The 25,516-nt window shown below is 37.1% G+C and overlaps 3 protein-coding genes across 3 annotated transcripts; 2 read left to right on the top strand and 1 right to left on the bottom strand.

Moving 5' to 3' along the window:
• The first annotated feature begins 658 nt into the window (after positions 1-658).
• On the top strand, positions 659-6,058 carry LOC147862824 (DExH-box ATP-dependent RNA helicase DExH15 chloroplastic-like). The gene has a single exon (XM_087320864.1). It carries the CDS (start codon positions 810-812, stop codon positions 5,916-5,918), a length of 5,109 nt encoding a protein of 1,702 aa, XP_087176990.1. The 5' UTR covers positions 659-809; the 3' UTR covers positions 5,919-6,058.
• An 815-nt stretch (positions 6,059-6,873) lies between these two features.
• Positions 6,874-9,379, bottom strand: LOC147862823 (large ribosomal subunit protein uL30y-like). The gene is made up of 7 exons (XM_087321542.1): positions 9,287-9,379; positions 8,630-8,832; positions 8,165-8,262; positions 8,015-8,072; positions 7,799-7,878; positions 7,589-7,691; positions 6,874-7,509 (listed from the first exon to the last, which is right to left on the bottom strand). Exons 2-7 carry the CDS (start codon positions 8,822-8,824, stop codon positions 7,297-7,299), a joined length of 747 nt encoding a protein of 248 aa, XP_087177668.1. The 5' UTR covers positions 8,825-8,832; positions 9,287-9,379; the 3' UTR covers positions 6,874-7,296.
• A 1,648-nt stretch (positions 9,380-11,027) lies between these two features.
• On the top strand, positions 11,028-16,680 carry ATERDJ3B (DNAJ heat shock family protein). The gene is made up of 10 exons (XM_087321483.1): positions 11,028-11,638; positions 11,728-11,876; positions 12,094-12,220; positions 14,451-14,568; positions 14,655-14,771; positions 14,850-14,936; positions 15,060-15,119; positions 15,239-15,316; positions 15,400-15,471; positions 16,207-16,680. Exons 1-10 carry the CDS (start codon positions 11,568-11,570, stop codon positions 16,366-16,368), a joined length of 1,041 nt encoding a protein of 346 aa, XP_087177609.1. The 5' UTR covers positions 11,028-11,567; the 3' UTR covers positions 16,369-16,680.
• The last annotated feature ends 8,836 nt before the right edge of the window (positions 16,681-25,516 follow it).

The following is a 25,516-nucleotide window of genomic DNA, read 5'->3' as shown; positions in this document are numbered from 1 at the left end:
CAAGGATGAATGTACAGGGCTCAAGAAATCGCCCATCATAAGGCAAGAATCTACAAGGCATGATGTTTGAAATCCGCAAACAAACATGAATGGAAATATACATCCTCAAATATGTAATCATAAATTGCGACATAGCATGCCACACTGTTGGGGGACGAATTAGATTGAATTGCTACACAAAGGGGTATAAATGTACATAACTATATGGTGATCATCGTCGGTTCTCGTATGGCAAAAGCTATCTGGATGTCTAATGGAAACAACACAAAATGCGTGGATCGAAAGAGAGAACGGACACAAAATGCATGGGCTACAAAAGACATTTGAAAGGTAAAGGACAAAAACCGATGCTTTGTAGAAGATAAGCAAGCTTTTCGGGGCGATGCCATGTGAATGTGAATGTCTTTGGGGACGTGTGGAAGAATTCCAAGTACTAAGTGATTAGTGTTAGTTATATGTTTGCAAATCTCACATAATACGAGGAAGTTGAAATCATCACCAATGTGTGTATTTTGAGCTAGGAGGGGCTGAAGGGCATTTGAGGAATTAACGAAAACATGGAGGGGCATTTTGGGAAATAAAGGAAATGGCAGGGGTATTCTGGGTATTCTTCATATTCCCTCCCTCCTTACTCCAGAATAGATAGGCTCTCAGGAGTCAGAAGAAGGCGAAGACAACGACGAAGCAGAGCAAATCCATTAAGAGTAATTTTCTTCTCTCTTCTTCGCGTTGAAAGTCTCCCTGACTGTGGTTATGGATTAGCTCCAGAGAGCAGAAACAGAGCTCAGAACTAGCTCAGTGCTTCAGCCATGGCCAGCACAACCTTACAGTTTTACCACCCATTCTCACCATACCCATGTCCACTTCGACCGAGCTCTGCATTCCTACACAAAAGATGTAATTCCTTCCTCCTACCTTCAAGAAGGAAGCTTTTTTCTCTACACTTTCATATCAGAAACAAGATAACAAGAACAGAGCGACAGAAACTCAGCATCACGGAACACAATTCCTTAAGGAAAGATGAAGTTTCTTCAAATACATATGATTTACCTTATCATGCAAACACATCTCTGACTATAGAGAGATGGGGGGAAATCTATAACACGGGTGATTTAAGAGATAATAAATCTAAGTTATATTGGAACTCAAGCAGAAGCTACCCTTATCCTATAGGGTACATTTCCACTAAGACTTACAAGGGCCGGTTGTATAGGCAGAGTATAGAAGAGGGCTTGAATGGACCTGTTTTTGTAGTTGAAGAAATTTTGATGGATAGTAGTACTACTAATAGCACGAGTGGTAATAATGCCGTTTTCCATGCAGAATCTCCTCAGAAGGTTTGGAACAAAGTTGTGAAAGTATATGGTGTGCATCACGTTCAAGGTGCTAGGCATTTTGGGTTCCAGAACCCTGATGTTGTTAGGGTTTTATTAAGCATGGTTAAGGAAAAGGAGAAGAACCTAGAAGCAGAGGTCAATGATGATGTTGATGTAGGTGTTGGTTTCGCTGATATAGATGATGATGATTGTGATGATGACATCGACGATGATGGTGAAGGTGATGATGGTCTTCTGCACAGAGTTCGTTTTTCTGATGATATACCAGATGAGGTTTATATTGGTAGGGAATTCATAGACGAGGGAGAAGTTGTCATTGATGATAAAGAACAAGAGCAAGAAGATGGGGATGAAAATGAGGAGGTTACTGATGATGACGAAGAAGATACCATTAATGAAGAAGATGTCATCAATGAAGAACTCGAGGAAGAAGAACAAGATGATGATGATGATGATGATGATGATGATGATGATAATGATGATGGAATCAGTAATGTCCTTGTTAATGATCCTGCCCTACCAGACCTCGAAGAACATACAGTAGGCAATGGGAATAATGATAAGGATATCCCAAGTGGAGATGATCATTATAATGTGGATGAGAACTTTTCTTTTGATCATGTATATCCAACAGACGAACTCAAGAGCTTTGTTAATGGAACCTACCCACCCTCATTCAATGGTAGAGCTCCATTTCTGAACAAATACAAAGAAGACTCCAATTCGGATAGGTCAAGAAAGCTAGATATGGTTGAGGAGTCCTATAAAGAAGATATGGGGATAGGATACCCAAAATTCAAAACACCTGGAGCGTTGCAGAAACGGGTATGGAGAAAAGGAGAAGGTATAACAAATAGAAATCAGCTGGGGATTTCAAGATTAGAGAGCAATCAAATGAGTTCTTATAATGGAGTGCAATCTAGACTTTCAACACATAATGGATCAAAACTGTTAGATAGTACATTCATGAAGAGAAGAGAAGAGAGTTCTAAAAGTTCCCATATGTTGCTTGAGCTTTTGCAAAAATGGAACAATGCAAAGAAATTGAACTCTGAAGAAGGGGAGGTATTACAAGGCAAAGTAGAAATAAAGCGGTTACAATCAGAGAGAAATCATAGCATGCAAGTTATAAAGACAGGAGATGAGAGAGCATCGAAATGGTTTTCTTCACATGGTGTGGCTAGAGAAACAACCCATGTAAGAGGAAGAAATTTGCAAGGTCAACACATGATGGAAGCAAGGGAATCTGTCCTCAATGAGCTCAAACATAGTGATGAAATTGATGAGAGCACAGATTATGCAATAAGCAGACTCTTTGAGGCAGTAGGAAAGAAACATAAGTCCACATTTGACATGCAAAGTTCCATTAGAACCGGAAAGAAGACAGAGGGAGATCAGAGGAATAATGACTTCATGGATAGGGGCACTGTTGAGAATTCAAGTAATTGGCCTATCCGCAATCAGATAACCATAGAGCATGTTGATGACAATCTCAAAGGTATGAGGATGATTGAAGAGAGCACTAGAGTCTCAAGGTTTTCAACTAAAAAGGCATCTGGTGGTGGAATATCCGAGGAGCCCAAGTTCATCACTGGTGGAATGTCTGAAATGGCAGAAAGGAAGATAGCAGGGAGAAATGATTCTACACAGCTGACAAATGGGGCAGATCTGTTGATATCTGATAGAAAAGGAGTCCAAAAAACACGGCTTCTTCAAGATGTAAAGAGACTTGTGGGCAACAAGAAGTATGAAGATGCTATATCAGCAATAAAACATGCAAAATCATGTGATTTGGATATTGATGAGGATACTTATGAGGCATTGATGGGCATTAGATTAGAGTCATGGCAAAAAGAGGTCTTTAAATATGTGCAAGACGGGAGCTCTGTGCTCGTGTCTGCTTCTGGCGGTTCTGGCAAGTCTGTTGCGGCCGACTTTTGCCTTTATAAAAATATAATTTTTGAGTGCCGCACCTTGTTTATCACTCCATATGAATATCTTGCAAAACAAAAGTTCCTTAGCCTACAAACTATCTATGGTCGTAGCAATGTGGGTGGCATATGGGCAAGAAAGAGAATTCACAAGGGTGAGAAATTGATAGTCCTAACCTTGGAATCTCTTGCTGAAATTATCCAAGAGCTCAATGGCCCTGGCACTTCCGAATATGGCTCTTTCTTTGAGGATGTAAACTTGGTTGTACTAGATAAGTTTCACACATTCAGTGAACAAAGCTATAATAGACTGTGGGAGCAAGTATTGATGCTCATGGATCCTAAAATCAGCGTCATTGCACTTACATTGCCATCGTCCAATGAGGAACAGGTTGTGTCTTGGATGGGCAAGAAAAAGGGAGCTTGTAAGCTTATTTGCTACAAATCAGAGCCTGTCCTGAGAAGATTTTTCTATTGCTGTGGGTCAGCATTGAAGCCGCTTCTTGATACAAAGGGCAGACAACTAAATAATACATTCTCTGAATCCAATGGAGGTTATGACAATTCCATGACCAAAGAACAACAAGATTCCTTTTTCTGGGTTGGCTATGATAGGCCAAGTTTGAAGAATGCTCTTGGTTTGCTTGAAGAGAATGCAATGCTGCCAGCTGTGTTGGTTTTTTTCTCTGTTAAAGAATGCAGTGAAGGGATGGAAGATGCCCTTATAGCTCTCGGAGAGGGACTACTTTCCCAGCAAGACCTTGCTGAACTAGAGGCGAGTATAGACAAACTTGCACAATATGTTCCTGGCCTATTAGAACACATTGATGAAAAAGAACTTAAAGCTCTTCGCAAGGGTTTTGCAATGTGTCATGAAGGCAAAATGCCTTTATGGCAAAACTTTGTCCTTGATTTATTCCAAAAGAATATCCTCAAACTTCTTATTGTTACAGATAATACTTTATTACATACTGGGATTGTGGCTCGGACAATCATTTTGCCAGCAATATGTAAAGCTACAAAAGATGGAGTTCACCCTATCCCCTGTCATCGAGCCTTGCAATTGTTTGGAAGTGCAGGTAGAAGGGGTTATGATATTGAAGGGAATGTGTTGTTCTTGGAAAATTTCTACTCTGGCCCCAAAGAGGTAGCATACGTGGTCCTGAATAATAGCTTTAAAATGATGTCTACTCACAAGCCATCATATTCTCTGGTTGCAAATCTGGTAGCAAAATACAGTCTTTCTCAAGTAAAAACAATATTGGAGAGTAGTTATCATGACTTTGTATATTATGCCGCAGATGTGAAGAACAAAAAGGTGCAAGATCTAGATTTACAAATCCTTAGGTGCTTGGAGGTGAAGGCTGATATGGAGGTGAAGTTGTTTCAAGGGTTGACAGAAGTAAACAAACAAAAGCTCTTAGATGCAGCCATGTTTACACGTGTTGATATAAGAATGACTATTCATTCAGCCTCACAAACAGGCAGCACTTTCCCTGCCTTCCTTATTGCTTGTGTTCCAGGTCAGGTTGAGTCATTATACATGGTTCTTGGAGCAGATAACAACTTTCGGCTGCTACCTGCTGGTGCTCTTGACCATGTGTATGTAAAAGAGATGCTTCCTCTTGATATTCTTTACAAGAAATCAACTGGATCGGTACTGCATCCCCCTGTAGTACCTCCCAAGGACAGCTGGAAAGTAGAACATAGAGGGGCATGTGGGTATGTTGCAAGTGGAAATTCGCAAACCAAAATGTATGTCAAATTGCTAATGGACTATCCAGTTCAATGTGATGTGGTAAGGGAAGGGCTACACCTCAGAAGAGAAATCAACATTTTGGAAGCAAAAATCTCAAATCTGATTGAAGAAAAGAGAAGCTTGCAACTTCCTGATAATCAAACTGAACAGGGTAGTAATAGTAATAAACTTTATATACCTGAACTGAAAAAAGATGCATTTCTACTTGGGAATGAAAGTGTGACTGGAAGCAAAACATGGAAAGAAGCATTGAAGCTATTAAACATAATGGAAAAAGTGGATGCAATCTCTATGGTTCGTGATGATGATAGTGATGCTAATGATGTACATCATGCACGGCTTAAGCCTCTAGGAATGTTAATTTCAAGGCTTCAGAATGTGGATAACGCATTATGGTTAGCTGTGGTCCTAACATGCACTTCTATGAAGAACCTTTTGCCAGCTGAATTTGCTGGCATTTTGGCCACATTGATGCCATCTGAACTCGAAGCGGAGAATCTTTTCAATGACCCAAGAGAATCCCTATATAGAATCACAAAACCTCTCAAAGATGTCTTCTTGAACCTAGAAATGCTGAGGAAACAAGTGGCGGCCTTGCAGGGGTCATATGATCCACCATTACATTTGAATCCAGCATTTGGGAGTATGGTGTATACATGGGCAAGAGGAAAACCTGGAACAGTGGGTTTTAATATGATGATCAGCAAGGATGGTGAAGTGGCACAGAAGCTACAAAATGCAATGAAATTCGCAAATTTGGTCAGTTTGGCTTGTGATCAAGTATCAAATTATATCACTGAACCCAATGAATTTGCTAAGATTTCATTAGTTGCTAGAAGAGCAGAAGAGCTTTTAGCCAGGCACCTGGTAAATGTAGATAGGAGCGTGTAACATGGCACTCATTGAGATATTCTTTTGATCCAGAGTTTAACTTCTTTGCTGCCATTTTTTCTCGTTGGGCAGTAAAAGGATTGGGAGTGTGGCATTTTCTTTCAAGAAAACAAAATTTAAAGAGTGGTATTTGACATATACATCGCCATCTTTGATTGAGAGTGGCATTTTTTCTTTCAAGAAAATAAATTTTAGAAGATATTTGACACACTGCCATCTTTTCAATGACAAAGGTTGTCTTTGGCATATATATTCTCAGAGCTTTTCTACAAAGGTACCCATCCCATAACTGTACACATTTACATCTTGTTAATCAAACCTATTAATTAATTAAATGATATATTCATAATCTCGAAACTACTCCCCATCAAGTAACCCTAACGAAATGCACATAGAATCTTTGGGTAGGGATCCTTAATTGATGGTAAGGCTGCTGGTGTAAAAAATCACTTCTGCCCACAGGCTCAGGTTGTTCAAATCACAATGTAATTCAGTTTTCTTGTATTCAGTTTTAGGTCCTCTACAGTTCCCCAGGTTCTCACATTGAGTAGCTTGATTGATCACGTGCTTGTTATTCAACATTAGTAAATTACTGCACTGTCGTTTTACATTTAAAAGCAGCAGCAGCAGAATTTCAGAAACTTCAACGTAAATAGTGTTGCTGCACGTCCTACTATGTAAACATTCCCAGTTCAGATATGAATACGATATAATTTTGATTAATGGTTGATCAGTCTCTTCTAACCTCCATTTCCATGTGTGAATCTTGATGGCATTCATCAGTAAAAAACTAGTTAACCTCAGCTATTGATCTTGCTTAGCTTGGTGCATCCTTTCTCTTCCATCATGTCAATTCAGCAATTACATACACTGTTCTCTAAAATGCTTCACTCAATTCAGCTATATAGAGGGCCCATACCATAAGCATAATAAAAATAAATCAATACAAACAAGATCAAAGTAATGCATGTCCTCTTTCAGAATAATGTTGCTCTAGATACAACGTTGATTGCTAACAAATAACAACCCTCTTGAAAATTGAATTTGCCCGACAGTTTGCTCATATGGGACAGCTCCCAAATAAAAACCCTCTTGAAATTGACCTTGTCCAACAATTTGCTCATATGGGACAGCTCCCAAATAAAAACTCTTGAAAATTGAACTTGTCCAACAGTTTACTCATATGAAACAGCTCCCGAATATATCGTGAAAGCATAAAAACGAAGTTCCAAAAACTGTGGATGTTATGCTACATTTATCTCACTTCTCAGTGAACAATAAAATCAGATTTATATTCCTATTAGGCTGCCAGAAATTTGCATAGCAATCCCGGGAATAAAAAACTGATTTGTGACCATGTAAAGATCATTTTCAATTCCTAATTCATTGTTCTGATGAGAATATTGACATCATTCTCACGATTCCCTGCATCTCCAGATCTAACAAAATGATTTTTCTTCTTCAATCCTCCTGAAGGGGCACTCAGCTTGAAGGGCCAAAGGAAGTTGTTTGCCTCCTTAAAGTGAGGACCAACTGTATAAATCTCGTGAAGAAGATCCTCAATACAAATGATTCCAAATTTTCCTAGAGCCTACAGCAAATGTAGCAATCAAAATGAATATGAATAGTTAAGCAATAGATAAAAATAAGCAATTGAGAGAAATACCTACCTCTTCAATAACAGCATTATCTGTCAGGGCAATCCTCTGTTTGTTCACCTTACCAAAGCCTCTTTTATAGATCAGTTCCTTGATGCTCCTCATGTTTGGATAACTATAAATAGATAATAACGTTAAATTATTTGTAAATTAATCGAAGTGCAAGTTTGCCGAGGCAAAATGAGATTTGACTTTGTCACAAGCCAAAGACCGACTGTTTACCCATAAGTAACAAACGGTTCAACTTTTCTAAGCATGCTCATTGTTGCCTCGTTGGCTTTCAGGAACACTCCATTATAAATCTATTCACCCATAATACATTGGATGTAAGTTAATTAATTTTAGGAGGTTGAAGTTCATAAAAAACTATTCTACAAATGATTACAATGAATCAGGCTATTTTATGAATGATTGCAATATTGATAACCATGTTCTTACCTGTCGCAGCCTAAGAAGCTGCAAAATCTTCCGGGTCTTTGGATGCATGTCATTGATACTGCAAAGAAATTCTACAGATCACAATTCAACTAATCCAGAAGGAAGGTTACAACAGAAAATCAGAGAAGGAAATATAGCTTTTCCTCTTACCCGCCAATACGAATAACAAAAAGCAATTTGGCTTCAGGGTCAACATAGAATCCACCCTTGAGCTTTGATTCTCTCTTCAATCTGATGAAGTCATCCTCCTAAATGAGGCATTTGTTTAGCTCGGTACAATATAATCATTAATAAAACCCAAATGAAAAACTGGAACCAGTTTTAAACTGCTTACACACATGACACCTCCCTTGTGATTATACTAGTTAGCACTATTGAAGTAAATTGGCCTAAGATCAACACTCTTTGACTTATCTGTACTTAGTCTCATAAAAATCTAATATGGGCATTTCATACGAATCAATTGAAATACGAGCAAAAATTATCACTTTCCTACAACAGGTCATGTTTAATTTCTGCACTTTATAAAACACATGGTCTGTTATACTTCTTCAAAACACGCTACTTCATCTCTCTTTCAAGGCAAAATGGTATATCAACTTCATGGAAACATACCTGCTGTCTGTATTCCTTAATGAACTGTTCCGCCCTCTTAAATACACCTTTCCGATTGGCAGCACTCTTTGATTTTGTTTCTTCTGCTTTCTGCTTCCTAGACAGAGACCATTGATCATCGCGTTTTCTTTTCTTCAGAACTGATTCAGGCACTGTAGCAGGAGGAATAGAGACTACCAATTCCTCTGAACTCATCTTTAACCCTTCACAAATGAAGTACGATTCCATAAAAGAAGACAAAACTTGAAAATATGAGAAAAAACTTCATTTGAAAGAAAGAAAAAAACTTAACGATTGGATCAAGAAAAAAGCTAAAGTTCTGAAACAAGAACATTAGAAATCTAAATATCTGACACAGAAACACAACTAAAGATCTTGCAGAAAATCCTTAAAGATTTGACTCTGGTAAACACCAGATATTATGTGATTAGCGAGGAACCTGACATCCTTTGGGGATTGACTGAGAAAAAACTTTAAACACACAATACAGACAAAAAGACCTAAAACTGATGTCACGGCGAAAAACGAGGACCAAGAAATTTGAAAGAGAATAAATAAACCTAGAGATAATAACAAAGAAAACAAAACCTGCGACAGATGGGAACAGAGGTAGAAACCCTAATCGATGCAGAGATACAAGAGCATTTCTTCTCTTACCTGAGGTATGGGTGGCTCCACGAAAACCCTAGAAACCTTAGACCCGGGGGCACACGGAAGAAAAGAAGAGCTAAGTAGGAACGAACCACGTTTTGTCCTTGGATGAAGGGAGCAGGGGCGAGAGACTGTGTCAGCCGTCGGATCTCGATGAAGATCGACGACCCTAATTAAATCGGGAATAATTAACCGATCTTATTTAGAGCTTTCCTTTTCTAGAGAGGAACTAACTATATTTGGAGACCACTTTGCTATACATACATACATAGTGTGGCTCTATCGGTGGCAATTTTTAACTCCCACATTGTATGATGGCATCTAATAAAGAAGCGAGTGTTCAACTGCACTACAAGACTTGGTAACATACTAACACAACTTAGTGAATAAAACAATAGGTGGAAGAAAGATTAAGAAAGGGTGTCAATTTTAAGTATTATCTATCAAGCCATCAAGAGAGTCATTATAGAGGATACCATGCATGTCGAATCACTAAGTATTTGATTGACAACGTGCTCTTATGCTTTATATAAGACAGTTATGTTCAAGTGACTACCCAATATATATGTTTGCATGCATGTATGTATGTATACGTTAGCATCATCCCTCCATTACGGATGCATCATAATGGTGATTAATAAACCCTCGCGTAACATTTATGCTACAATACTCTTTTGTTGTAGTAAGCAATCATACACATGATCGTGATTAAGACTATCAAAGTTTATTATTAAGAAAACATATTTAGAGGGCAAAAACGAAAACATTTGTTGATGTGTGCAAATGATTCAAATCATTATACCTTATATCATGATTATCTCACTTTAATAACAACACGAATATTATTGTCCTAAAATAATAATTAGATTGAACTTTATAGAAACCAATACTTGCAAAGAGAAAAATTCATGAAGAAGGTAACGTGTATCTACATATGGGTGTTTGTAGTGCGTGGAGGATTACAAACATTATATCATCAATAAAATCAACTTAATTTGTTTCCTAGGTTTAGGACTTCCCAAACTTAGAACAAGGGAACACTAGATGGGCATTCAGTGAGAACCATGCAAAAAAACACACACAAGTATTGATCAAAATCTAATATAGAATTTCTCCAAAATTTTTCATAAAAAAGTATTGATTATGGCAAAGCGGTTTGAATGAATCGAATAATGTCACACAATCATATACATGGGTTGCCACATATTTCCGTTCATTATAATCCAAGGAGATGGTTCGCCACCCCCTTCACTTGTCCAAGATAATGAATGACTTATTATGTCTCTCATAAGGCAATCAAAACATTATATCGGCCATTCTATCTAGTCCATCTTTGTGGTGGAGGTCAGGGGTTCAAGTCTTGAATCTTATTATTTGCTCTTTGTGTCAATGGTTTCTTCTCTAATAAGAGCAAAGTGACGTACACACATAATGATACATACATACATACACACACACACACACACACATATATATATATATATATAGAGAGAGAGAGAGAGAGAGAGAGAGGGCTTTGGTGTTTCCTGGAATATGATTGGTCAGGCGAAAAACTGGGAACATTTCATTGGCTGTAAGAAACCCAAAACACGAAAAAAATTAAAATAAATGCTTGCAAAAATATACGAAGTCTTTCTTCTTCTTCTTCTTCTTCTTCTTCTACTTTCTGTTCTCTTCCTTTCTTTGCTTTTTCCTTTCGCTTCCTTCCAATTTGTATTCCCTTCGTGAAAGGAAGCATAATAAACACACGCACACACACGCATTCTTCTCTCTTCTTAACAGAAGGAACGATGGACACCTGCTAAAACGCGATTCTTGATCCGCTAGGGTTTCTCCTTCTTCTTCCTCTCCATCGTTTTGCTTCCGTTTCTTCTTCTTCTCCTCCAGGTTCCCATTCCCACAGATTGAGAAAGAGAGAGTGTGCAGGCGCAATATAGATCTGTTTCTTGTCTGGAAATACTCTCAGGTTTATTATCTCTCCACACGCATTTGCTGAAGATTCAAAGAATACAAAACGGGTGGAGATTCCGTGCAGAATCCCGAGTTACTTCAGATCGTTTGCCATTTCTTCGCCCGTTTATGCTCAACAAATCTCATCGCAAAGGAGTGAAAGGAAATAGATCTATTATTCTCTCAAGAGGCACATTTTTCCACCTCTGTAATAATCAGATTTTTTTCCCATATTTCCAGAAGTTTCGTCAGATCAATTGCTTGGAAATTTTCCAGCTTCCTCAGATCTTGTTACATTCTTCTCTGATTCTAGATTTGTGTTTCAAGACGTTATACCATGGTTTCTTGCAAAGCACTACTAGTTTCTATTATCTTCTTAGCGTCTTGTTTACATGACGTCGTTTCCAGGTATTTGCCTTTACCATAATCACTATGAAGAATATTTTTGTTCAGGTAAAAATGTCTGATTTTGCAAAGTAATTCACCATGTTATGCAGCAAAAGCTATTATGATATATTGCAAGTGCCAAAAACTGCATCAGAAGATCAGATCAAGAAGGCATTCAGAAAACTGGCCCTTAAGTTTCATCCTGATAAGAATCCCGACAACGAAGAGGCAACTAAGAAATTCGCAGAGATAAATAATGGTAATCAAAGAAATACACATTTTTTGCCACATTACATACATTTTACACACTGCTATCATTTGATATAGACGTCTCCTTTTCTTTACCCTTTTTAATCATCTCTAGATTTCCGTGGAGAACTATGACGATTTTCTTTGTTTTAACTTATTATTATGCATCCTGGAGAACAGAAATATACTCATGTGCTTTTATTCGTTTTAAACTTATTCTCATGCAGCCTATGAGGTTCTCATTGACAAAGAGAAGAGAAATATCTATGATCAGTATGGTGAGGAAGGATTGAAGCAAAATGCAGGCAAGGGAGGAGGTGGTGGTGGAGGCTTTGCTCAAGATATATTTAGGCAGTAAGTTTTTGTGTGCTTAGACTCTCTGATATGATCATCTGGAAAAGCACATTATATTGCAAATTTGTGTTACATAAAATATGGCATTGCAGAATTAGTTCATATGGTTAAAGCTGTTGACTTTTAAAATTGCACCAAAAAAATTTCCTTCTATGTGCTATGTCAATGCTGTGCTGTAAAGTGATAAATGTTTTAATGGATCTTAACTGTAAGTGTTATTTTCTTGAGCCGCAGACTGGTCAGATTATGGTTTATGATTTCGTTTTGATGTTTTCTCTCAATTTGCAAATGAAAATATCTCCATACGGGTGAGAAAGACTGTGATAATGATTTATTAATATATCCACAGGGCTAACATGGCCCATGGTACCAGAAAATGCTACAGAACATTCTCTGCAGCGATGTAGGTGGGAGGATCTTAAATGCCAGAGCAAATGGAAGTTGTAAACTCAGAATTAAAAAATAAGCTAGTTGCCAAATGGGTGTGCTTCCATGAGTTTGGTGCTTTGATCGAATATACAAGCAAAGAGAGCATTATTTCCCTCCTTATCAGGAGTTCTTGAAAACCAGTACAACCTGTTATTAATTCATGAAACCTAAGCCTAATGTTCTCATATTCAAAGCTTTTGAAAGTCACATGTTTTATGTTTGTGGGACAATTAAGCAGCATAGGTTACATTTCCTCTTTTTCTGCTTAATGTTCAGCCCTATCCTAATTTCTATTTTCAATTTGTGAATGAGCGCAGACAGTGTTATGGTATGCTGTAATAGTACTGAAACTTAGATCTATGTTGGGGAGGTCTTCATTTTATGAGAAGGGTATCTAATAGGCGAGTATAACATACCATAACACTGATCTAAATATTCCTTAACATACCATCTTTCAAGCATATCTGGAATTTTTAGATCCAGCTGGATGAAAAAAATTAGCTATGTGGCAGCGCCCAATTTGCCATGCAGCCTTAGAGAGATCATTTTGTGGCATTGCCCTTACTTCTGATGTACAGTTGTAAATGAAGGACACAACTCTGTTGGCCTTACCCCAGTTTCCAGATGTCATATGTAGTGCCTTGTTTTGCTCTTAACTCTTGTTGGCAGCATGGAAATTTGTTTCGTTTTTACTCTATTTCATTCCATGTGCTTTCTGAGATAAGACCTCCCTAAAGCTCAGTTCCATGTCACAGCTAAGATAAAGTAGCATGTTGTCAAATCCATAGTATTTGGCTGTGTCAGTTATGATTGTCATGGACACCTGCTCTTTTTAATGCATATGTATGTCTATTCCAAGGTATTTGAAACTGTGAACCACTTCAACTGCCTCCTCTTATAGTACACTACTGGCTGCTGATTTTTAGATTTGATCATGGTAACCACCATGATTTTGGCCTTACAACACTGATTGCTGGTTCAGAGGAAGTATGTACTGTATGCTTTTGCAATCTAGCTTTATATAAATTTGCTAACATAAATTGACTCAAGGACTCACTTTTCCTTGTGCTTTTCTAACTCCTCTTTGATTAACCCTTCTAGTTAGTGAATACATCAACCAAATAGAGGAGATGATAGAGGGCAGGCTTGGTTAAATCTCGTGTTGCTCATGAAATCTTAAGAAAAGTTTGTCCTCAACATGCATCTTACTTCTTAGTATTAGTGAGCTACCACTGCTTTTGTGATTTAACACTTCTAGTTAGTGACCAAATAGAGTAGGTGAGAAAGGTTATCCTTGTTTCTATCCCATGGTGCTCATAAATTCTCTAGAAAACATTCATCTGTCTTTAATGTGCATCTTGCATGTTGGTGCAAGTGCCACCATTGCGCTCATGCTTGTCGCTACAAGTTTTTTCATAATTGTTAATAACTTTGCCCTTGGAATTGGGTTAAAAGTCTCAATGAAATCTCCTAAACGCCAGCATAATTTACTTTTACCTGTGCTGTGTTTGTGTCGGAAACTGGCTTGTTCCATAATCAGCTTGCTGTGTTTTTCAGCCATTGAGTTGATATTCAGTGTGATTCCACTCAGAATATTATCCATAGAAGAGCCCAGCATACTGATGTGATTATTGAGCAACTGATTTCTATTTCCTCATTTGTCTTGATCATGTTATCCTATAAATCTCAGGGAAAATATATATGTCAAGAGTCCCTAAACCCTAAACCCATATACTGTTCTTCCAAACCAGTTTGACGCTTTCCTGTGCACATCTGATACAAATGCCTATGTACTTTGTAGGTTCTTTGGTGGTGGTTTTGGAGGAGAAGAAGAGGAAGATAAGACTCCCAAAGGAGATGATGTTGTGGTTGAAATATCTGCAAGCTTGGAGGATCTCTATGTTGGAAACACAATGAAGGTGAATCTCTCTTTTTGGCTGAATATCGTAACTTCTTTGATCATTTTCTGCCATGATCTTGATTCTCAAAGATTATATCTGGATAGATTTGGAGAGAGAAGAACGTATTAAAGCCAGCACCAGGTAAACGAGACTGCAATTGTAGGAATGAAGTTTTCCACAAGCAGATTGGCCCTGGAATGTTTCAGCAGTTTACTCAGCAGGTACTTTAACATGTCTTGTGCTTTTAGAAGTGAGAATGACCTTGGAGTTTTTTTGAACCATTATACTTTGCATCTCAGGTTTGTGAGAAGTGTGCCAATGTGAAGTTTGAGCGTGAGGGCTACTATATCACATTAGATATCGAAAAGGGAATGCCAGATGGGCATGTAAGATCATCTATCTCGCATCTCTTCTCATTTTGGCTCTTAACTTAGGATACTAGCTCGTTTATGTTTTATCATGCTCTAATTGCTCTAGGATTGAAATTTGCATTATTGATCCTTATTTAGGAGGTGGTGTTTTATGAAGATGGTGAACCTGTAGTTGATGGGGATCCTGGTGATTTGAAGGTACATGCAGACTCTTGCCTAATTTTGTTGATTGTAATTACACAGACAGATACATATTTGTAAGTTAAAATATTCAGAAAGCAACCTCTTTTTTTAATCTGTCCATATATGCTTTTCAGTTTAAAATCTTCACTCGGAAGCATGACCGTTTCCAGAGAGATGGCAACAATCTTCACACAACCATCACTATTACTCTGGTGTGACAAACATATTGTTTTTGTATTTCTGAAAACAATGTCTTAAAAACATAAGGAATTTACTGGATTTTGTTTCTTTGCAGTTAGATGCCTTGGTGGGTTTTGAGAAGGATATTCCTCATTTGGATGGCCACAAAGTTAGTGTTGGTACAAAGGTAAGGAATGTATTCTTAGTGTTTTGAGTGAGAATGTGGTGAGGCAAGATGGGATCTTTACAGTTAAGGCTTGGAATGCTTGGAGATGTGAATTAATGGGGTATGAGATTAGGGATAATCCTGTAAAAGTTTGAGGTCTAATTTCATGAGTTTCTTGAGTAACTGCTTCCTATTTTTGAATTAGATAGCGCACTCCTAGTCCATGTTTTGGTTTAAAGTTTTATTTTCTATGAAACATGCTTTTCATTGTACTGCATCTAGTTTTTGGGTGAAAAGCTTGAGAAGTAATATTCTTCTGGAAAGCCTGATTTTTCTTGCTTCTTTCATCACCCCACTTGCATTTCCGTTGTTAGATCATATCAATTTAGTCTTATAAAGGGTATTCCATTGTCATACATTAGAAAAGAAATTCAGAACCCATAATTCCGTACAAGGATACCAATTTTTACCATTTATTCTTTATGCATTCTATGAGACTTCTCCAAGACTTAGGTGCCCAGTTTACATAGTAATGACAACTTCTATTTTTATACACATCTTGCTGCATGTCATCCTTTATGTCAGCTGAAATATCGAGAATTTCACTCATACCTTACACATGTCATACATGAACCTATAGTAATGGGCCCTTTATGGCTATTCCCAGTAACAGGTTGCGTTCTCATGTTTTCTTATCATTTTAGTTTCTCATGACAGAGGGTGTAACTAAACCTTCTCATGACAATTGTATTGCAGGGTGTAACTAAACCTAAAGCAGTGAGACGATATAAAGGAGAAGGGATGCCTGCCTTTGAGAGCACCAAAAGAGGTGATCTTTTTGTCACATTTGAAGTGGCTTTCCCGGAAACATTGACGGAGAGTCAAAAAGCAGCGATCATTCAAGTATTTACAAAATGAGAACCTGTTTCTTAGCAACAATACAATGAATGATATGACTTGGAAAATTTTGATGGAACACTTTGTATAGCTAGAATCACTCCTAGCAACAATTGAGCTCTCCAAAACACGAAGTTTTTCGGAAGGATTCATTTCTTATTCATCGAGTAATGCTCGTTTGGTTAGATGTTATTGTTAAAGCAGATGTAAGACCTTATAGCAATATCAGAAGATGTTAGTTGATCCAAAGGAAACAAGGTCTTAATGGAAAAGTTTGTCTTTGCACGAAGCGATGTCTGAGATTAACTTACAGAGTTATTATTTTCTCCCATCTTTGAAGTGGTCTGTCTTGTTTTGTTATCTATTTATCATTAGACCGTTTTTTTTGCAGATTAATGTGTCGTACATGTATGGTGCGTATACACATACCCCTGCACATATCAGTAACCATTCGGTTAAGTGCCTGCCCTCTTAAGTACGCCATTCTATTAAGTGCGTTTTATTTATAGAGGTCAAAATCCAGATAAAAAAAATTACATTGTTCGTGATGAAATTACATCAAACAAAATAAAAATTATGTTCCAAACAGTCACAAAAGCAATAACAGGAAGGAGTTTCTGAAAAAAATAAAATGAAAAGAATTTGTTACATGATGGTGGTGGGGTCTCCTGGAAATGCACAGAGAATGAGGGAAAAAAAGAACCAAAATTCGGAATTGGTCTCTCCAATTGCAATGTCTGTGCATGTTATGTGTTGTATGTGTGGTTGTTTGCGAGTTGATGTTCTTAATTCTGTTACTTTCTTTCTCTCTCCCTCTCTTTCTTACTTTCTTTTATGAGATTTGAGAGATTTGATCTGTTCATGAAATAAAATTTCCTAATTTGATGTTCAATCGGTTCTACAAAGTGAACAGTGAACAGTTCTATGCTACATAGGTGCATCTTTTATGGCTAAATCTGATCATCCATAGGGTATTTGTTATCCACCCCTGAATTTGTTCATGATTTTCTATGATTTGCAACTCTTAGCTAGGACTAAATGGGATGGCTCTAGTTTCAAAGCTTTCATTGCATGCAAGAGATGGGTGAGATTCATTTAGATATTTGGATATAACATTGATTAAAAAAACTATCAAGGGGCATTTAGTTAAAAATTTCTTGATTTAGTGAGTTCTTCAGGCCTTTCCTTATGATTGTATAGCTTTCCTAAGATCTTGATTTAGTAAGTTCTTCAAGCCTCTACTTATGATCATATAGCTTTCCTAAGGCAAACTTTATGCGTAATCCAGATAGATTACAAATCCCAGGAATGTCCTTGAAGTTTCAGAATAATGGAAAGACTTGATGAACAAACATGTACGCCACATGCTAAAAAGAGAAAGAAGTATGTTTAAAACACCAAATGCTAAAAAGGCAGCGAGGATTTTAATGCTTCCGTATTTTAATCTAAGGCCAACCCTAAGCATTCCTTTCCAAATGCAGAAAACATTCCTACACCTCAATTAATGCTTTCGTATTTTAATCAAAGGCCAACTCAAGAATTCCATTTCAAATGCAGAAAACATTCATACACTTCAACAAGCGTAAATGAAAAAATCAGAGTTCTATCAAAGGTCAACATACCCAGGACTTCAATATCATATGCATTTTGTGTGGGAAGACTATGACTCCTAAAAATGAAGAAACACATTTTGCTTCATTTTACAAGAATGATGAATCATATGGATCTACCTTTTGGTTTTACAGGTCACTTTGGCCACTTGAAGACATTAATATAATGCTTCAATTCATTTCATTCATGAAAGTCCCAAACAAAAATGGAATTGTTTTCCAATTATTTAAACAGTAACTCATTATTTTCGAAATGGAAAAGGAAAGCCAGAAACCTGTGTAGTAGATACAGATTAGTCTCCATTCATTACATGCTGAAAAGCAAAAATGATTAGTCCTAAGAATACTATTCGATGACAGATTTACATGCAGAGAAAGGATAGGATTAATTTTAAGAATCTACGAAGGCAATAAGAGCTCATTACATGCTCAAATTCTGGAAAGCCTAAGATGTGAAAGGCAGTAAACAATAAACTGTGAGAACAAAAAAAGAAGCAAAGATTAATCCTAAGAATGCTCGATGCTTGAAAAGAAGCAAATAGCAAGAGTAAGATGCTTAAAAAGCAACAGAAGTTAAACCCTAAGACCTCTATTTCATGCTAAGATGCTGAAAAACTGCAGATGTTAACCCCTAGGATCTCCATTTTTATAATACGATGATTTGACAATATTAAACAAAATTGAACTGTACTTCATAAATAATAAGATGCTGACAAACAGTTAATTTGAATTGCATTACGCAAATTCATGGCAAGATGCCAGTTTAGCTGTAAATATTAACACTACATAATCAAACTCGTGCTAAGATTATATCAAAAGCAGAAAAAAATCAAACATGAAAATTCAAATTCATGTTAAGATACTTAAAAAGCAGCAAAAGTATATTTGTCTTCAAGAATTCCATTGCATGTTAAGATGGGATGGAGGAAAAGATTAACCGTGAGAATTGAAATTCATGCAAAAAGATTTTAAAACACATGAACTTCATCTCAAGCTATGATGTCTAATATTAGCTAAAATTAATTTTCAAGTATTCTATGCCATGCTATGATGCCCAAAAAAATCAAAGATTTGACTCTTGGAATTTCATTTCATACTAAGATGCTTTGAAAACATTTAACTTCATGCTAAGATGCTGGTAAACTTAATTCTAAAAATTGTTTTGCAAAAACCGAGTTTGAAAAGTCCACTTGCATGAAAATATGCTTGAACAAAAAACAGCAACGCTCCAACATAAGAACTCGGATTCATAGGATGATTGAACAAAAAATGCAACAGTCAAACATAACAAGACGAGCCTATGAAAAACAGCAAAAATTACATATAAAAAAGGCCAAAAATATTATACTCTAAGAATTCCACTTCATTATGAGATAATGATTTCATGTTTGGATAAACATAATGATAATCAGGAAGGAATAAACATAAGACTCCATTTCAGTGCTAAGATTCTTGAGAAGCACCTTAAGAATTCCTTTTCAATGTTACAAATCACGATGATGCTCCATTCGCGTCCAAAGATGATGCAAAGATTCTTGAGAGACTAAACATACGAATTCTATTCATGGCAAGTGTGCTTAGGAACGCAAAAAAACAAGATTTAAACTCAAGAAATTCACGCCATGCTAAGATACTTTGAAAAGCCGCAAAAATGAGCCATAATAATGAATCCATGCCATGTTGCTACGATTCTTGAAACACTATAAACATGTTTAAAAACAAAACGCACGAGGAATTTCAGCAGATAAGATCAAAACCCGAAGTCCATCAGTAAGCAAAAGGAAACCAAGAAGTTCTCAATAGATAGAGGTACCTGGCAGTTGCATGCACTGCAGACGACGACGAAGAAGACGGAAGGAAGGAAGGAAAGGAAGGAGAAGCCAATTGATCACTTCTCCACTGTCAACGATACGTGTGTAGAACATATGTATATACATATATATAAATCAGACGACAAACAAACAGATCAACATGCAAATGAATGAATGAATGAATGAATGATGAGAAGTCCCTCGTTTCAATTGGTCACACCGGCCATTGTTTTTGTCCACAAGTTCAAATGTGGAGTTCCACGGGTATGCCATACGTCTTCCCGTGTTTTGGGGATGAACTTTGTCTCATTAACACCTCGTGGAGAGATTTCCCCCAAGGTTGAAAACATAGGGCGCTCTAGTGGTTCTTGTTGTTCAATACTTTGGGATCATTATCGCCTGAGACGGTTCAAATGTGTGTTCTAGATGTGCAAATTTTATTCTCGGGTTGTGCTGATTATTACATAACATGGTTCTATAGGTGCAAATTTGTATTTCTATTCTCTTTGCTAGTCCATTGTGATTAATACAACACTATCTTTGTCTGTATATATAAATATATGAGTACATTATAAAGTAGCACGTTTTCTATATGCAAAGTCATTATAATGTGTCCCATCAAGTTAGTCAACAATTATGGTCATTGAAGCATTTTGTTAGCCAAGTCATTATGACCCTCACCACGCAATACGCGATGGCTTAGAAGAGTTTACAAATAAAACTATTCCAACATTGGACAAAGTGGGATTGCACACTCCAACATGTCTCTTGGTGTACGATTCGATGAACTTCAAGAAAAGCATCGATACCACACCATTTTGATTCGTATTTGTTTTGGTGGCCATCATGCATGTTCAATATCAAGTGTTGAGCCTACATCTCCAGATTGTTGAGTGGTTGGATGGTGACCATTCATTATTGCAACAAAAATAGCTTGGAAAGGGACCATGGGGGGAGGTGAGGCCGGATAACGTTTTCTAGTCAATACTTCTTCTAATCCTTGTTTATAGCGCTACATTACGTGTTATGCTCAAGGCATTATGGCCTTGAATGTACTTCTTGCGCGATGGAGTTTACTTGTATTGAGGTCATGTTGGGGAATTCAAAATGACATCTACTCTATTGAGGACGAGTTGAGTAAGTATGAGTCCCAATCATATCTAAAAATGGTAAAAATGGACTAATTACATCGCCAAAGTACTCACTAACTTGCTCCCTAATGAAATAACTTGACCAATAAAGCAACAAATTACTCACTTGATAGAATTAACACAACTACTTTACCTAAATAAAGAAGATAAAATCCCAAGGATGAATAACACCACGTTAGATTAATTAAACTTACTTTTCTAACTACAAGAGATTCATATAATGCATAGAGTAAAGCTCTTAGCACCAACCAGCAAGAGAGAAGAGAAATCTCTCTAGCCTTATGTGGGAATGTGAACAAGAAGATAGGACGAGCCAAATTGTTGGGTTTTTACAGTTATGAATAGGAAGAGACGTTAATATTTCTTTCTTTCTTTCTCTTTCTCCTCTTGTAATGTTATTGTTTCTAACAACACACTTTATGTGTGTGAATGGACCATGGACACCCAATTTTCTTTTCTATTAATTTAATGCCAACTTTTCTAACTACAAGAGATTCCTATAATGCTTAGAGTAAAGCTCTTCGCACAAACCAACAAGAGAGAAGAGAAATCTCTCTAGCCTAATGTGGGAATGTGAACAGGACGATAGGAAGAGCCAAATTGTTGGCTTTTACACTTATGAATAATGTTTTTGTTCGTGTCCCCTTTGACATTCTAGGGACACAAAACCCTTTCCTAGGTTCTACATAATCTCTTTCTCTCCTCTTGTAATGTTATTGTTTCTAATGACACACTTTGTGTGTGAATGGACCATGGATGCCCCCCAAAAAAATCTATTAATTTCGTGCCAACAATGTCACAAATATTGTAGTGTAGAAGAGGTCCCTCATGATGGGTGGAGAACCTATCCGGCTAGGAATCGGATGGAAATCGGCCAGTCCAATTGTGAGCCAGACAAGTATGAGAGCCGGCTTAGCTAGGAGCCGACTCGGCCAATTCGACCGGAGGCGAGCTGCTTGGAGAGAGAGAGAGAGAGAGAGAGAGAGTATCGTTGTTACAAGTGACTACAAATCTTTTGTATCATTGCTCTGTTGAGTCTCTTGGATGGTTATCATCTAAGGTTGAAGAAGAATGGAGATTACACAAATCTAATCATGGGTGGTGGCAAATCTTACAACGTAGTTGGCATTCTAAATTGCCACTTGTAGCAAAGGTCTTCATTTGGAGAGTTTTGATTGGAGGATTGCCTTTGGGATTAGCTCTAAAGCGTCGTGGACTAGCAACGGGTAATTGCTTTTTTTGCACTGTTCAAATGGAAGATAGTACTCATCGATTTATACAATGCCCGATTACTTCTCAGATTTGGAGTTACATTTCTCAAATTTGACAAGTTTTACCACGGTGTTATATGACACCTAGACAGTGGGTGTTTGCACAATTTTACACAGGTGGACCCAAAGTCAGAGATGGAGATTGTTTTTCTATTTTTGAGATATTGGGGATTGTGTCATAATTGGAATATGCGCTATGCTTTTGTATTCGATGGTAGACATGGAGTGAAAGCATATCTACGAAAGTTGAAGGGAGTACTAATGTGACAATTTTCTTTATTGGAGCAAGTGGAAATCCTTTCCTCGGTGGAATGTTCGTCTTGCCTATTGGCAATTCAACGTGTTCCACTACCCATGTAGTGTAGTGTAGTTAGTGGGTGACTATACTTCATGGTCACACCCATTGTAAGTAGTGTTTTTTACACACATTTATTAATATAATTGTGTGTTTTCACCCCAAAAGAGAGAGAGAGAGAGAGAGAGAGAGAGCATCTGTATATGCATGAATGACATTGTTTGAATAGAGTGTTGTAATCACTGTGTGTATATGTCTATAAGACAAAGATGAGCTCGAGGTTGTTGCCATTGAGTCTCTTGTATACTCATCTACATAGTGATTCTGTGATTCTATGGGCTCTCGTGGTTTTTTTCCCATTCTGGGTTTTCCATGTTAAAATCTTGTGTCTCTATTCTTCATTTTTTGGGTTTTCTTGTTCTCTCTCATTTCTGCTTCTTACCCGGTTGTGGCCGGCTCCATATTCTTAACAAATATATGTATTTACATACATGTACTTTAAAAGTGTGAAAAGGGGAAAAGATGGGCTGATTCTGAAGGTGTATAGGATTGTATCTTGATAGCACGATATAGCCATATTTTGCCTCCTCCATCAACATCTTCATGTACAACAACTAAATGCCCTAAACGCCAACACCTTGGGCATCACCACGCCCATCTGTAACATCATGCAACTTGTTCTTGGTGGTTATTTTACATTGTTGGGTTTACGATTGAAATATTTGCTCTTTAATTGTTTAGCACCCATATGAACTAGTGGGAAACTTTTAGAGTGTCATTGACCAATGCATATCTTAATGAAATTGTAACCATGAAATATGTGAAGGACACAAGGGACATCATCAACCTCGGAGGCTTGGTCATTGAATATACGGGTCCCAAGGATCTGGGCCGAGTCGGGACAACTCCCAAAATTGATGTGAGGGACAAGAGAAAAGCTTTTCACTTCTTGGAGCGACAAGTGAATCCAGAGACCAAGAATGGTTACATTCGGGAGAGGATGGAATAAACATAAAGGCCAACGGAATTGTCTGCTTACATAAATGATGACCAATTGACACCACATAGATTGTCATGCCAATAAATGATCTTTACTTTGAGAATGATAAGTATGTAATTGTAACAATAACAAACTGGCATTAAGGGAAGTCTAGCCAACAACCGCCAAAAACAAATTTGTCATTCCCACATAAATAATAGCAAGTTAATGCCACACAAATGTTCCATATCAACATAGACCTGCCAATCATGATTCAATTGGCAACATCACTTCTAACTAGTCAAAAATTGTGTTGGCAATGAAATGATGCGATTTTGTAGCTCTAGATGACATTGTGTGGCGTTTCACCTTTTCCACATTGGACCATAAATGCATCTCGACTTGAGTTTTTACCATGTGAAAATCTAGAATTTGGACTAGTTTTCTCTCGTGCTTAACTCTAAATTGGGCATTAATGGCTTAAATCGGTGAACATCATTTGTGGGTTGAAGGCAAAAAATAAATTGTGGTTGGTGCAATTGACTTGATATATTGAGATGTGTTTTCTTCAACTTTTCCTTGATACGAAGCTAGTGTAGGGGAAAGAGGAATATCCAACTCAAAAAAGGTTATGAGCTTCTTAACTTCCTTATATCTATGCTTGTGGCTAGTGACAACTTAGTCAACCATATGTACCTAGAGAAAACAAGGAGTTTAGGTCCTCGGATATCAAAATTCCTATTGTAGAATTCATTGTTTTGACTTAATAGATGAGAACATGAGAAATTGGAGACATGTATGATTGTATCAATTCTTTTTACTTTAAAGGTAGTTGTAATAAGATTCTTTAAATGCTTATCTTTTTATATCCCCTTAGAGTTGCTTACCTTTCAATATTTAAACTCATTAAGAATATGACCTCTTATATCTTGGCATAAACACACCTTAAAACAACCTTCCTCACCGTACCCATACTCTTTTACGCGGTGTTAGGAATGCGTTAGCACCATTCAAAACATAAAAAGGGTACAATGATATTGGTTAATGTTTGAAGGAATAATATCAAAGGTTAGGTTATAATATTGTGAACTAAAGGGTTTAATTGATACAACGTTCTTTTAAAGGCAACATGTGTTAAGTAGTAAAGCTGACTATACACCTTTGTTTAATAGAGTAAGAGTGCAACATTTTGCTAATTACATCAAAACTCATAGTTTTTTTTTCAAGTTTAGTTGTTGTGATTGGCAAGGTAAAATGATGCAAGTAAAAGTGTGTTGAATATGAACATAATTGGGCATTATTAAAGAAAATAATCAAGATAGTTGTAATCCCAAATTGCTAAACTAGAACGCTAGTGGTTAAATTCATAGATTTCAACTACCACATTGCAAAACACCATTCAATAATTTGAATACATCATTGTAAATTCGAGCTTGGTAATAACATGCAAATTTTTTCCAAAACAAATATCCTTCCATTAGTTGTATAAAAAGGGTCATAACAGCTACAACATACAAAGTTTTTTCCCCCAAGCCCGTCTTATGAAAGACAATGGTTGAAGAAACAAATCCAAAATAGAGAAAATAATCCATTAATTGTAAGCTATTCCTTAGACACAATGCAAGGTATCATATCCATAGACAACAACCAAAGTACTTATATTCAGAAACAAGCCCTCGCATGTCATAGTTATGAACCTTTCAATACTTCTTCAACTTGCTCCTGTACAACATAATCTTTATCCAAAAAAACCCCCAATGCTACTAGAAACTTTCAAGGTAGATAACAATGTATCCCATGCCTGTCTATTGCAGATTTGAAGGTGATCTAATACATTATATTGTCAACTCAACAAATATGCTTCCTCTTTCCACATCAACAATCTCGCTAGTTACTACCAACTTCCTATACATCACAAATTGGAAGGTGATCCAATACATTATATTGTCAACTCAACCAATATGCTTCCTCTTTCCACATCAACCATCTCGTCGATTACCACCAACTTCCTGTCATACAACAACACATTAAGTCAATTTTCTCCTCTCCTCA

Source organism: Azolla caroliniana, unplaced genomic scaffold (assembly GCF_043228905.1).
Source record: "Azolla caroliniana isolate FFs.n. ecotype wild unplaced genomic scaffold, voAzoCaro1.0.p SCAF_6, whole genome shotgun sequence".
In the NCBI taxonomy this organism is placed as follows: Eukaryota; Viridiplantae; Streptophyta; class Polypodiopsida; order Salviniales; family Salviniaceae; genus Azolla; species Azolla caroliniana.
This window is presented reverse-complemented; position numbering and strand designations above follow the sequence as displayed.